This window comes from Microcaecilia unicolor, chromosome 2 (assembly GCF_901765095.1).
Source record: "Microcaecilia unicolor chromosome 2, aMicUni1.1, whole genome shotgun sequence".
NCBI lineage: Eukaryota > Metazoa > Chordata > Amphibia > Gymnophiona > Siphonopidae > Microcaecilia > Microcaecilia unicolor.
The window spans coordinates 235,300,652-235,316,505 of NC_044032.1; the positions used below are offsets into that span (position 1 = coordinate 235,300,652).

The window sequence follows — 15,854 nt, forward strand, 5'->3', positions numbered from 1 at the left end:
TATAGACACCTCAGTAAAACAGCATTGTTTTTATTCTTCTGACAAATTTTAAGAAAGAAAAGGATGGCTAACGTGCTTGTTTTAGAAATGCTAGTCATGTTTCAGATTCTCATAAACTGGCATTATGGATGTCTAGAACTGGGTTATGGATGCCTACAACTGAACAACATCCAAACAGCAAGGGGGCATGGCTTGGGAGGGACTAGAGCATGACTAGGGTAGGTTACAGAAGGGAATGGCACATCTGTGACTCCAGACATCAACATTTGGAGTTAGATCTGCACCCGGGTACATCCAGGGTGCTAAAAAGCACTGTGGGTGGCTGTGACGGATAGCACATGGGGTTAGCACCATGCACTAGCTATCAGAGGACAGGCGATAGCACTGGTGCACTCACCAAGATGTTAATAAATGCAGTTGACCTACTGGCCCCATTATACCAGACCCTCCACACCCCTCCAATCATATCTTCTTATTTATTTGTTACATTTGTATTCCACGTACTCCCACCTATTTGCAGGCTCAATGTGGCTTAGATAGTACTGTAGAGGCAATCGCCAATACCGGTTTTAACAAATACAAAGTGAGGTTGTGGTAAAGTAAAGTTCATGTGTGACAGACACATTGGGGAATCGTGAGAAGGAAGAGTTAAGTTATGTACAGTATGAGCTTTGGTTTTGTTGTGTTGCTGGGTTAAGGCATTTAAGTTGGATCGTTAGGGTATGCCTTTTTGAACAAGTTAGTTTTTAGTAATTTCTGGAAGTTCAGGTGGTCTTATGTTGTTTTCACGGCTTTTGGTAATGCGTTCCATAGTTGTGTGCTTATATAGGAGAAGCTGGATTCATAGGTTGACATCCCTACCCCCTAACTGCATCTTCAAACCCTTCCAACCCCTTGATTACCTCTTCTTGATTACCTCTTCATGATTCCCCCAACCCCCACCTACAATCATATCTTCAAACCCCCTTCCTGATGCATCTTCAAGCCCCCACCCCCCTGATTGCATCTTTAAACCACCCCACCTCTCCAATTGCATCTTCAAGACCTCCCCAATTGCAACTTCAAAATCCTTCCCCAAAGACCCTGCAGGTACCCCCAGACTCACCCACAGGTCTTTCATGGTGGTATAATGGATTGGGGCAGGAGTTTGTGTTAACCAGGCTGTCAAAAATGGCAGCAGTGACTCCCTCACAGTCATCTCATGGTACTACCACTAACGGTCAACCTTCCATTCCACCTTTATTTGGAAAGCTGAACCAAAGTGGTAGTACCAAAAGACTACCACTAGATTTCATCATTTTCACAGCCAGTGCCACACAGGGTGGGAGAAGAGGTGTCTTGATCCACTATGCTACCATGGAAGACCCCTGGGTGAGTCATGGAATTGGCGGTAGGGTCTGGGGGGAGGGGTTGAAGTTGCAATTTGGTGGGTGATTGAGGATGCAATAGGGGGGGGTGTGGGATGGTTTGCAGATGCAATCAGTGGTGGTGGTGGGGTTGGGAGTGTTGAAGATGCAATGGGGAGGATGGGGGATCAGGAAATGATGCCGCATGTGTGCAGTGTTTGGCACTGCCACGTCTGTGGTATGGAATCCCCACTGGTGGGCTGGTTTGTGTTTATTTTCTCGCTGTCTGCTTATATAAAAATGTATGTTGGATGTCCTGCTACTGAGGTGTCCATGCAGACCCTTTTCTATAATACTTGCTAAGTGTAGATGTCCAGACTCAGACATCTCTAAGCAGGCTTGTGTGTCCCTTCTAAAATACTGCTCCACATATAGTCTTGCTTATGTACAAACACAGTAAAACTGTCATAGTAACGATGTTCATCCGTGGCCTTACTCTTTTGTGACAGTACTATATTCCTTGCGGATCATCCCTGTCAGACTCTCTCCATGCTCTGATCCATTCCTTTCCTCTTGATACAATAACTCATTCAGGTGCTGCATTGTCAATGTTTAGACTGACATTTACTAATGTATGCATAAACACAGAAGATGTGTTGATAACATAAACCGTATGCTAGGACACATGCTTTGTAAATATGAGCAATTACATTTTATGTGTCTAGAGGATGATGCATCCTATAAATACACAACAATGAACTGTCAGACTAAACAGAATTTGACATTTTTCCTGCTTTTTGAGATTTTTTTTCTGTACTTTGGAGTTTTGTGTGTGTGTATGTGGGGGGGGGGGGGGGGGGGGAATTCTAACTTCTGCATCAGCTTTCTTTCTTGATTAACATTCCAGATGCAGACTTGTGTTTTCTATGATAAAACTCTTTCAATTTCTGCAGGACACAGAGAAAGTGAGAATTCGCAATTCTATTAAACATCCAATTAAAATTAATTCATTCATTAGGTAATTACGTGCATGATTACATACCTAGGACCACAGCAATCACAGTGGTGCAGAAGTAGTAAACCACTGCCCGCAAACCAATCTTCCCAGAAACACTGGAATCCAAAGCAGCAACTCCTGAAAAAAAAAAAATTGTCAAATGATTTGGTGGCTTGGCAAACAGGGAGAAGTTTGGCTTGTTCTATGAATGTACTGTTTGTTGTTACTGTCAAACATTGCTTTGAAGGACTGTATCCAATAATACAATATGTAAAAATAGTATATGTTGTTTGTGGTAGATGAACAAGTGTTTAGGGCATGTAGTGGGTGAAGGAGTCTGTGGGTAAAAGTTAGGGTGTGTGTGGTAAGGGAGGGAGAGAGTGTGGTTTACAGCAGCGTTTCCCAAGAGCAGTCCTGGAGGGCCCTTTACCAGTCACGTTTTCAGGATATCCACAATGAATATGCATGAACTTGATTTGCATACACTTCCTCCATTATATGCAAATCTTTTTTATGCATATTCATTGTGGATATCCTGAAAACCTGACTGGCAAGGGGTACTCCAGGACCAGACTTGGGAAACACCAGTGAAGAGTGCATGAGGAGTGGTATGCGGTAGATTTAATTTAAACACATTTGTATTCTGCTTAACCAAACAGATTAATTGGTTCAAGGAGGATCACAATTTCCTATAATTCTTATAATAGTCACCCTTCATAATAACACAAAATCAATACAAATTTCTCACTCAACATCCATAATAACAACATACATCAATATAAAATTATTTTTTGCTTGCTCACTAAACACTAAAATTGTCTTAAAAAGGAAGATTTTCACTTGCTACCTAAGGCTGTCACTGCGGTAATGTCGACACAGACCATTCGCTTTGAATGGGCTGTGTCGGCATTGCCGCACGGCAGCCGCTAGAGCAGCTTTGTAAAAGGGGCTTAAATTGCTTATGATTTGTTTGTGCCCGTAAATTCAAGGGAAGAGGCGAAACCTGTTATAAATCTCCTAGTCCAAGATTTCAATCTAAGGAGCCCTTTTACAAAGCTGCGGCAAACATTAATGTGTAATTACCACAGCTTAAAATGGCATACTGCGGGGCGTGCTGAGGCTCCCACAGTAATTTTTGAATGTGGGCACACGAACCGTGCGCTAAAATATTATGATATTGTTTTGCAGAGGGGGTGTGTCTATGCAAATCAGTTAGCGCTTCGGCATTGCTGCACTTTAATCGATTGGCACAGGTTTAGCGTGCGAATCCTACCGCCTACAAAATAGGTGATGTTAGGGGCTCGCGCAGTAATGAGAAAATTAGCGCGTGGCCATTAATAGGAAAATTAGGGAATTCAGCCATTTTACCCCTGTGGAAAGACCTGCAAATGGGTGCACTAAGGCCACTTTTTAACCACAGTTTTGTAAAAGGGCCCTAAAAGTTTTAAGAGAAGGCAAAAACACTTGGTATGCATCTTCCAGATCTTAAATTTTGTGTCGGCACATTCCAAGTTACCCAATTTTCCATTTAATTTGGGGTAAGAGCATGCAAAATTTTAAACATATAAAGTAACACCTTAAAATTTAATCTCATTTTTACAGGATGCCAATGATGTTTCACTAAGGGGTCCTTTAACTAAGCTGAAGTAAAAAGTGGCCTTAGCGCATCCTACCATGGGGGGTTTTCCCCCCGCACTAAGGCCATTTTTACTGCATACAGAAAATGGCTGATTTTCTACTTTCTTGAATTAATGGCCATGTGCTAATGTTATTGAAAACTAATACGGCAAATATCTTGCTGCTTAGAATACTCAAATGATCAATGAAAGCAAGAATAATAAGTTTGCTGTTCAAATTGAATTATTTTAAGATTTCCAAATCAATTAATTTAGAGGGAGGAAAAGACCTCAGATGCTTGGCTTTTTGTCTATATTGTTACAGTCCAAACAGCCGTGCGAATGTCCTCATAGGTCTGAAAAACCTCCTCTAATTATTTTTGGAAAGTTTAAATTTTTTTCTGACCTATGAGGACGTTCGCGCAGCTGTTTGGGTTGTAACAATATAGACAACAAGCCGAGCATCTGAAGTCTGTTCCTCCCTCTAAACTAATTGTTTTGGAAATCAAACATATAAACGGCAAGTGACCGACTCACCTGCAAATGCGCAGTAGAGTCGGAACGCTCAGAGTGTAGAAGTCCAAGCCCCGCCTCCACCAGCAGTACAGCCCAATAGGGAGGAGGGCTTGGACATGGGTGTGGAAATCAGAGGAGGAGGGAGCAGGGAGGGAAGGAGGGGACGGAACTGAGGGAAACAGACGGCCAAAATCGGCTTTCGATTATACCGATTTGGCCAGCCGTAGGAGAAGGCCGGCCATCTCCCGATTTGTGTCGGAAGGTGGCCGGCCGTCTCCTTCGAAAATAAGCAGGTTAGTCTTAAAGTCCATTATCTGATATCTAGCAGGCACTTCTGTTCACTAGAGACATTATTATTATTATTTTTTACATTTGTATCCCACATGTTCCCACCTATTTGTAGGCTCAATGTGGCTTACATAGTATCGGAGAGGCACTTGCAGACTCCGGTGTAAACAAATACATAGTGAAGTTGAGGTAAGATAAAGTTCATGTGGTATAACCACATAAGGGAATCGTGCCACGGAAGGGTTGTGTTATGTCCATTACGATTTTTTTTTTGTGTGTGTGTTGCAGAGATCAGACATTTATGTTGGATTGGTTGGGCATGCCTTTTTAAACAGGTAAGTTTTTAGTGTTCTCCGGAGCTACTTTAATACAAAAAACTGTTCTCCAAATAAATCAAAGATCTTCATACACCCTAATAATCTGGGGAAGATGATATCACAGCCTCAAGAAAAGCAATGCTTCCTGACTTAAATAAAGGGGTTTTAAAACAAGCATAGCTACATTCCAAAAATGCTTAAGGTTAATTACTCTGCTTTGTCTCAAAAATACCTGTCCTACTCAGCTCATCTCCCCCCCTCCCCTCTCCACTGCCTGCAGTAATTCTAAACTGACAACTTGAAAAAGAGAACTGTGCATTTATAGCCTTCCGTCAAACAGCAAACAAAGGAAATTGTGAAATCAGACAAGAGAGCAACACTACAACCTGTCCAGAGGAACCCAGGAGCAAAATTAGTGGGAAAGCCGTCCTCATCCTGTGGACCGACTAGACCACATGGGTCGACAAAGCAGTCCTGTGCCAGCGGACCAGAGCAGGCAGATGCGAATTGGCAGTGCAATCAAACATCTGGCACACCACAGCACACTCCAGCCCAGAAGGATAACGTAGTCTCACTCTCACCATGCTCGGTGACGACCAGCCAAGGAGTCAGCACAGCAGTGCACCCCGAAGTTGCGGGAACACTGGATGCAGATGAACTGCAAAAGGCGAGCTGCTACTGGGGGTCGGGGTCAACGCCCTGCGAAAGCCCAGCTCTGGACAACCCGCTACCCACACTCCAGGCACCCTATACGAAGTTGCAGGCACCCTATTTGGAGCTGCATGACCCACCACTGAAGAACAGCAGCCCAGAAACCAAGACCTCTCACCTGGAGGGGATGCTGCAAGTATGTGCCCTCTACACTGCTCCTCTCAGCTGCCACAATTAACCACAGCATCCTCCACTCTCCGAGCAAGTAGTTTGCTGATGAAAGCACCAAACTACTGAAAAAAAAAGGTATGCTTCTCCAAACGGTGTTCTTCCCCAAGCCGCTCGGAGCGCCAAATGGCCCGATTTAAAAATCTACTGCAATTACACAGATCATATGCTGTGCAGCTATCTACTGCAATCACACAGATCATATGCTGGGCAGCTACTAAGGCACTCTTGATGTGATCTTACCACCTAATTATTCACTGCTGCAGACATTCATAGCTGAACACTTTTGCCTCCCACCTATTGTGGCAACACCACTGCAATTAACTTTTCAGCCTTGATTGTTCTCTTTCAGAGTTATTCTATTGCCACAAGCACTATACTGAGTAGCAACCACTGTATAACACATTGAATTTCCACTGCTCATTCATCCTTAAGATGTGACCGTTACTGAAGGACATTTTTCACTGCTGCAGGTATTGTTTTTATGTACTAGCTACCTTTCTTTTGATCATTCACTGATGCAGGCAAACTCCCAGCCAAGGTAAAAGAAAAAAAAAAAAACAACCAGCCCACGCAACACACAAACACAAGCACCTCAGAGCTCAAACACACACATATTCACACGCAAACACCCTCAAGTCAGAAGTAACCCCCCCAAATGGCCAACCTAAGGGCATGGATCTTCTACTATACAATAACAATGTGGATAATGGGGATACCAGTAGCAACTCCAACCGAATGGAACAAAATACCAGTACGCATCACAGGAAGAAGACACCCACTCCAATACCTGGAAGAGCCCAATCACCACCTAAACAACAACACAGAGGCCAAATGAACAACCAGCAACATGAAACCAAACATGAACAACACTCAACAAAACAACAAGAGCAAAGCAGGCAGACCACACAGATAACTACAAACTATTAAAAGAACAGCATTAAACACAACACATTACGTCCTGATACAAATAGGTTACATAAGCGCAAAATCTGCAGTAAATAAGACAACACTACTAAGAGACTGGAGAGAAATGGAACAAGTCGGACTACTGCTAATAACTAAAAGATGGCTGCACCTCGAAGATGACCCTGCACTACTAGACCTATGCCCATCAGGATAAAAAAATAATACATATCAACAGAACCAAAAGGAGAGGAGGAGGTATCAAACATCTGCACCAATCACCCAAATATACAAATCCTCCTTCACAGCAGAATCTGTCGCTAAACACACATCCTCAACAATCAAAAACCTAGCATGCAAAATCACAGACAAAACACTAACTGACCAACTATGTATTGCATTATTTTTCTGCCCTCCAGGAAACTGGACAAAAGCCCAAGATGATTTCATGGACTTCGTATCAAACATCTGCACCAATCACCCAAATGTCCTATTAACAGGTGACATAAACCTGCACCTAGAAAAACAAAACGACACAAACACCAGAATACTAATGAACTTCATAAACCAATGGAACTTCACAACAGGAATCTCATTGCACACAAAAGGACACCAATTAGACATACTAGCCCACAGCTCATCTCTGAAAGCCTTTAGAGCATTCCAGATAGCTCATAGCTCCAGAAGGTTGATCTGAAGATCTGATTCCTGAGCTGACCAAACACCCTTGGTGTGAATCCCACCCACATGAGCTCCCCATCCCAGGCGTGATGCATCTGTCATCAGCACCTTCTGGGGCTGAGGAATTTGGAAAGGAAGTCCCACAGTCAAATTGGACCAGATTGTCAATGTTGATGTCGATACCGACCCTGAAGTTTTGGACCAGGCTTAAAAAATTTTCTCTCTCTGGCCAGGTGGGTTCTTTTCTTTATACGAAGGCAAAGAACACAGATGTAAGCAGTATGTTCAGGACCCAAATGCTGAAGACACCAAGAAGGACTGTCTTTGGCAGAGATAGTCTATTGCACCAGCTACAGTGCTTAAAGCCACTGGGACCCTTCGATGACATGGAAGGGAAAACAGCCATGGTCAAATCAAACAGCTCGATAGTGACTAAAAAAGGGGCAAGCACCAGAAAATAATTGAGGGACAAATGCCCAACCGAAGCTCAGGCCTAAATAAAGGAAAATTAAACTAAAACCATAAGGGAGGGGAAGAGGAGGGAACAGAAGCCATTACAGGGATTACAAGGGAGGGGGGAGGACAGGGGGTGTGGGGTGGGAGGGAAGTTAATGACGATGGGACAAAAAAATAAAACGTGTTTATTACTTAGAATGCATATGATCATAATAGTTTTATTGGAAGATATGTGTTATTGTAATATCGTATGTTCATGGAACGATGGAGAATATTGAATAAAAACATTTCAAAATTAAAAAAAAAAATAAAACCATAAGGGAAGAGGAAAGGAAAGAGAAAAAAAATCAGGGTAAAAAACCCTGAAGATACAAAATCAAGAAAAGAACTTTCATGCACCAGACGCTATGAGGCATGTGGGACAATCAGATTCTCTTCTCACTGCATATGAGAAGAGACTGTTGTTCCAGCGCTGGACGGAAAGACACTTGTGCGTGTGAGGTGGAGATGCTGTGCATGTGCTTAAAGAAATACTAGCTTGTTTAAACTCTGCACTGAGTGACATGGATGACATCACCTACATGTGAGAATATGGCCTGCTTGTCCTTGGAGAATAAAATAGGCATCTCACAGGGGAGGGGAAGGAAGAAGAAAGATGCTGGAGACCATGGGGAGAGGGAAAGAAGGAGAGAAATGCTGGACACCATGTTGGGGGGAGGTGTTGAGAGGTAGGGAAGGAGAAAAATACTGGATGCCATGGGCGGGTTGGGGGGGGGCGGGCTGATGATAGTTAAGGGAAGATGCTGGAGTTGGGGTTGGGGTTGGAGGCAGAGCTTGGGCTCCCCCAAACAAAAAGGCATTCACCGCTCTTGGTCATTCTGGAACCAGCAACACTCTGACCTCTGCTTATGATAGCAACACGCATTGGCACAAAAACAAAGAACAGTACACCCTCCCATAACACAGTAGATGATGACAGAAAAAAAAAACAAATCGGGCCATCTTGTCTCTATGGTTATCGCAAAGCTTTGTAATAATCTATAAAATTTCCAAAAATTAGTCACCACTGTCCCACCTGTCTTCTGAGCTACCCTCCATCTGTTCTGCCCCTACAGTTTGTGTGTGCATGTTTACATTTTGTTTTATACTGTGCTGACAGCATGTAAGCTAAATCAAGGAGCAGCTTCCTGTGAGGCTCGTATAATCTCTGCTTCTATAGATTGAGCCCCATTTTACATTGAATATAAAAATTGAAACTGAGACGTCCAGATCAAGACATGTTCAATTCCGATGATGTATTAGTAAAGAATAATGCTGATATGGAGATTTATCTAAAATATATTCATAAGTACACATGTATGTGCCTTGGGAGCATCAGCGACGTACCGAGGGTGGGGTGGTCTGTCCCGGGTACACGCTGCAGAGGGGGTGCAGGGAGCAGCCGCGTGGCTATCGGCTCTGCCAGTTCCCTGCTCCCTCTGATGTTACTTCCTCTCCTGGGGCAAAGGGAGCAGGAAACTGGCGGAGCTAACAGCCGTGCAGCTGCTCCCAACACCCCAGGAGGTAAGAGGCAATGCACCCAGGGTGGGGGTGGGGTGTGTGTCTTGAGGTGATGCGCCGGGTGGGGGGGGGGGGGGGGGGGGGGTGCGCAGCGGCAATCCACCCCGGTGCCAGCCAACCAAGGAACACCACTGGGGAGCATCCATTTTACTGCTATACAAGTGGAAAAAATGCTGGACACTCAACAACTTACATATGTAGGTGCTGACACTCGTATATGTTAGTTGTGATATACAGACTTGCACATGTGTCAGACTTACACATGTATGTCAGCCGCTTTGCAAACCTACCCGTATGACTGCTGCTAATTATCTACACAGTCCGCAATCTTTTTCTCGCTTCTGTTTGGAGAGGGAGATAAACAAAGGGAGATGAAGGAAAATAACACCCATAATCTCACTTACAGAGGACTGGCCAAAATGAGCACCTTTAAAAACTTTGACATGCTTTTCAGCAGGTGTCCTGATTTGCAAAATTTCCCACATATACATTTATTCCTTTTGTGACATAAGGCATACACATGTAGATTTTAGTCCCATCCAAGCCCTGCCCAGATCATGCCTAATAGTAAAGAAAAAAAGCACAGAACTGGAACGATGGTACAGTCTTTATTGAAAGTGACCTGACACGGGCCGTGTTTTGGCGCTCACCAGCGTCTGCCTCAGGGGTCTAGTACACATGCAAAATCAAGTATTACAGACATAACAGAATCCAATGATAAAAAAACATGTATTTTGAAAGTATAAAAATATATATAAAAGATGAATTCTACAAATTCAAACTAAAAGTATAAAATATACAAATTAAAAAGATTATATATATCATACTTTGACGAATACTTGTCAGACACATATGTATGTGATAATGCTAAAATGAGATAAGCGTATCCGGTTACGACGGTAAAGAGAAAGAGTGACTTGGTGCTGATATTTATGCTATGGGAGAAAAAAAAGCTGTAATTCATATTTATATCCATGCAATGGGAGGTGTGCTTGTGTTGGTATATAAAGTATTACATATAAGGTGAAGGTGCTCAATCTTCCAGTTCTGGAGGCCCTTCTGTGCTTTTTTCTTTATTGCTATATTTCGTGTACTTTTGGACCCTCTCTTTCTTGCTGCCTGGCAAATCATGCCTAAACCATGTGTCCTCGAAATCTTTATGTACAGTGAATTTGCTTATATAAATATTAACTTTCTGAAATAGGGTAATTACAGCTAAATGGCAGATGACGTTTAATGTGAGCAAGTGAAAGGTGATGCATGTGGGAAAAAAGAACCCGAATTATAGCTACGTCATGCAAGGTTCCATGTTAGGAGTTACGGACCAAGAAAGGGATCTGGGTGCCGTCGTTGATAATACACTGAAACCTTCTGCTCAGTGTGCTGCTGCGGCTAGGAAAGCGAATAGAATGTTGAGTATTATTAGGAAAGGTATGGAAAACAGGTGTGAGGATGTTATAATGCCGTTGTATCGCTCCATGGTGCGACCGCACCTTGAGTATTGTGTTCAATTCTGGTTGCCGCATCTCAAGAAAGATATAGTAGAATTGGAAATGGTGCAGCGAAGGGCGACTAAAATGATAGCGGGGATGGGACGACTTCCCTATGAAGAAAGACTAAGGAGGCTAGGGCTTTTCAGCTTGGAGAAGAGACGGCTGAGGGGAGACATGATAGAGGTATATAAAATAATGAGTGGAGTGGAACAGGTGGATGTGAAGCGTCTGTTCACGCTTTCCAAAAATACTAGGACTGGGGGGCATGCGATGAAACTACAGTGTAGTAAATTTAAAACAAATCAGAGAAAATGTTTCTTCACCCAACGCATAATTAAACTCTGGAATTAGTTGCCGGAGAACGTGGTGAAGGCGGTTAGCTTAGCAGAGTTTAAAAAGGGGTTAGACGGTTTCCTAAAGGACAAGTCCATAAACCACTACTAAATGGACTTAGGAAAAATCCACAATTCCAGGAATAACATGTATAGAATGTTTGTACGTTTGGGAAGCTTGCCAGGTGCCCTTGGCCTGGATTGGCCGCTGTCATGGACAGGATGCTGGGCTCGATGGACCCTTGGTCTTTTCCCAGTGTGGCATTGCTTATGTACTTACGCAAAATGCGAATAAGCCTTCTAAAATAACCACTTAAACATTGCATGCGACTGCCTGGCTTCTTGCTTCAGCCTGAGGTCCAATCGTTGAGCCTATTGATCAATTTTATGAGTCCCTAGTCCTTTTGGTTACTTTTATGCATCCCTCCTTCAAATGTACAAATCACCATCTTGGCCCAGAAAGTAAGCACTCCACAACACTGTTCCCTTTAAGCTAAGCAGAACTCCTCCATTTACATCCTGTCAGAGGGCGGGAGTGGGGGCTACTGTTTCACTATCACATTTTCAATAGTAAGGGACAACCTGTCTGTCCCTAGAGACTGAAAACACAATATTGAAGCACCACCCTCTACTGGTAGCAATGCAGCTAGAGGACACCTGCTCAGCTTCGAGGGAAAAGTGCTCCACAGCCTCTCTCACCCTCTCCAATCCTAGAATCTGTATAATGTTTGAACCAGGTATTCCGCATCTAGCCACAGTTTGTCAATTAAACAGCATTCTGCTAACCATTCTGCAGAAAGACTCTGTTTGTAATGAACCAGAATCAGTGCTGCACTCTTGGTTTCAACTATCTACAGTAAGTTCCTTGTTTACTTTATTTCTTTATTTTATTTATTTATAGCAGTACTTATACCCCACATTTTCCAAACATGTTTGGTTCGATGTGGCTTACAAATTTAATTAGAAGAGGTAGGGAATTACATTTTAAGAGGAAGGATGGGGGAAAGAGAAGCAAAACAGTTTATGAGAGCATTTAGCGAATTGGATTTCAAGAGATTAGATAGATGCATAGAGGTTTGAGAGGGAGGACTTAGTTAAGGAGGGGTAGTTGGATGGCTAGGGGAGCGGTTGGGGGGGAATTAAGAGACTGTTGGGGGGGGGGGGGGCTCATTTTCAAAGCACTTAGCCTTACAAAGTTCCACAGATTACAATGTAACTTTGTAAGTCTAAGTGCTTTGAAAATACGCCACTGCGTCTTCTTGGATGATGAACCGGACTGCAGTGGGATGTGCAGTATGAGTACAGTATCATATCCAAACTCACAGCATGACCCCTTGTCTTTGAGCTTCTTTTTCTAGTGAAGGGGCTAAGCCATTATGTGAACACACTGGTGGATGCTAAAGAAGCGTGTTGATCAGCCTAACTTGCAACAGTACCTGTAATCATGCTCGATATGATCAAAGGTAAAATGATGAGTTTCAGCATCCTCATTAGGACTTCTCCAGGAAAGGCAAAGTAGACCTTGTCCAGGTTTGAAAGCTTTCCATATTCTCTTACAAGGACACCCAGTCCGATACCTAGAAAAGATATACATATAAAACATAAATACAACCTAGTGCTCAGTCTTAGAGTACAGTATTCAGAATAAAATTGGAAATGCTATGTTAGGGAACTAGGCAGGCAAAACTTCTACACTTTCCTGAATCTGCTCTAATACAGCCTATGAAATAAAAGTACACTAGGCAACAAAATATATTTATATTTTTATATCTAGATAGGCACTTTTCTCTTGTTAGTAACCGAAAATTGGTCTCGCTCCGTATTCTTGTAGAAAGCAACAGTAATGAATGACAAGACTATTCCTTCCTAAGCAAGGGATCTTGTTATGAAGCAGCTGGATTTATGCTGTAAAAACCTGGAATGCAGAATATTCCTTCACATGTTCTGAAGGAAGTAAAGTATGGTCTGAATGAATTCCAGCATTCTCGTCTCTGCTGCTCTAATGTTCCAAAAAAATAATGATATCATTTACAATACCCAACACCAGACCAGATATTTCACACGGACTATTCTTCTGCAGAACTCCTAGTGCTAGTACTATATCAATGACTGAATATCTGAAGATATTTGGTTTGTGGCAACTTTTCTCATATTGCGAAGATATGTAGTCCTGTTCTGGGGATATCTGTCTCACTTCTGTGGAGATTTACCCCAGTATGGATATTTTATTGAACACCTCTGAAAGCAGAGGTTGTAGTTACGTAACATTCCTGCTCTGGAAAATGTATGATATAAGCTTCTGCATGGAGAGCTTAAGTGACATGTTCATGCTAACACAGGATGTGCTAAGTAGGGAATTAAACGAGTGTCTCAATGTTTGCCACTCCATTCCCTTGCTATTTACAGTGACTACTGTGTACTGTTACACTTTTAGCCCAGGCAGATAGATGCAAATATTTGAAGGTTTATTTATTTTTTTTCATAAAACCACATCAGGCAAACTTTCTAGCCACTTTAAGAGGAGGTGTTCCTGTGGGCGTGTTTAGTTGTGGAAAGAAAAGTACATGTACAGACTGCATTTTGAAATCATTGTTGGAACTCTTCCTTCAAACTTCCACCCACAGAAAAAGCACCTGCAGGTGACCATGTGCATTCTGTACCCATGGAAAGTTTTAATTTAGAACTTTTTATTAAATAAAATTGACCAACCAATACAGCAGAACAAATCATGGAGAAACAAGTCAACTATTACATACAACTGTCTGCACTGTTCCCTCTATGCTGAACAAGAGCAGTGTTGCCAGATGGAAAAAATTTGTCACGCCCAAAGCCAGCCCCAAACCGCACAAAGTCAATTTGCATGTGAATGACATCATTAATAAATATTAATGAGTCAATTTGCATATGAATTACATCAATAAATATTAATGAGACCATTTGCATACAAATGACATCATTAAGCCTGCCTCCGTGGGGCTTCTACTGGCCGCGGCCATGGGAAAACTAGCCAACCCGCAGACAACAAAAAACCGCCAGTGGGGCAACAAGAGGCCATCCAAAATCCCACAACCCGCACGCAGCGTGAAAAAGCCACAGCGGGTCGCGGAAAGGAGCCCAACTGGGCGGGAAAACCGCCCATCTGGCAACACTGAACAGGAGTCATCCACTTCTGCAGGGGGGGGGGGGGGTGCTGTTTCACTATCACATTTTCAATTGTAAGGGACAAGCAAGCTCTGCAGGACTCCAGAGAACCTGCCTGTCTCTAGTATTGAAGCACTGCCCTCCACTGGCAGCAATGCAGTTGGAGTACTCCAGCTCAGCTTAAAGGGAACAGTGGCTGTAAACAGGATACAAACAATCATTTTCCATGTACTCCTTTTATCACCACCCTAACTCCTTCCCACCCCTCAAATATATTGCCAAGTAGGCCATTATATAAGGACTAGTTGGATGGTGACTCCAATTTACTGATAACCAACATCTCAGGACAGTATGGATACTAAAAGCCCCCAAAGTACAGCAAAACTGGGACAGTTGTGTTCTGATATCCCACCTTCTATAAAAGGAACTGCCATAAATATATCATCTGGCTAAGCCTAACCCACCCCCCACCCCAAAAAAGTATATTCACATCTAATAAGGCAGCACAGAAATGGAGATTACTTCACCGATTACCAGCACGAAAGGGAGTTAAGAATGAAATTACATGCCTGTGGCAGAAAAGATTGAATATAGGCATCCTATGTGGACAGAAAGCAATTCTTCTTCAAAGAAAAATTTAGCATGTTTCTGCTCCAGCACCATTAATCCATGAAATCTATTCCACCAACTCCAAAAGGTGGTGGTGGGGGTGGGGGGGTCATTAAGTATCCAAACACTCAAAATAGTTTTTCCCCCTATCAATCCAGCCTTATGGCATAACAATCAATAGTCACTGTCCTGCATCCTAAGTGCATCAAATTTCTCTATATGCTACCCAGCAGGCGACCGTGGGAGACTTTGTCCTATCAAATTTTCCAAATAATTTACCACCGATTGCCAAAACTGTTGTATCCATAGATAAGACCAAAAAACGTGGTAGAATTCACATTGCCACACTTTAAACACAAAATTGTGTCCACGCATTCCACTTTATAAGCCTGTTCTTGTGTGAAATAAGCATGAAATACCTGAAAATGATATTTCATGGAAGGTTTTAATGCAAAACTGCATATGTAGGTTCACTTTAGGAGTTTTATTTTATTTATCGGCCAGCCGATATTCAGTGCTATTTCACTTAATCAGCTATCTGTGAATATTCAGCGGGGGATAGCTGGCTATTTCCTGCTGAATGTTCACAGTCACCTCGTAGCAGCTAACTAGCTATATCACGTGATATAGTTGTCGAGCTGTGAATATTCAACACTTTGCCAGCTAAGTTAAGTGGCCATATTGGACCATGTAACTAGCAGGCTTACCTTTGGCCAC

At 42.7% G+C, this 15,854-nt stretch overlaps 1 protein-coding gene across 1 annotated transcript in view; it reads right to left on the reverse strand.

Annotated features, from left to right (window-relative positions):
- SLC1A1 (solute carrier family 1 member 1) overlaps window positions 1–15,854 on the reverse strand; it is a 162,903-nt gene that overhangs the window by 42,451 nt on the left and 104,598 nt on the right. Inside the window, exons 2-3 of the mRNA XM_030193809.1 lie at window positions 12,824–12,964; window positions 2,389–2,481 (exon numbers count right to left, since the gene is read on the reverse strand). Of these exons, the coding sequence (XP_030049669.1) occupies window positions 2,389–2,481; window positions 12,824–12,964 (234 nt within the window). The remainder of the gene's footprint in view (window positions 1–2,388; window positions 2,482–12,823; window positions 12,965–15,854) is intronic.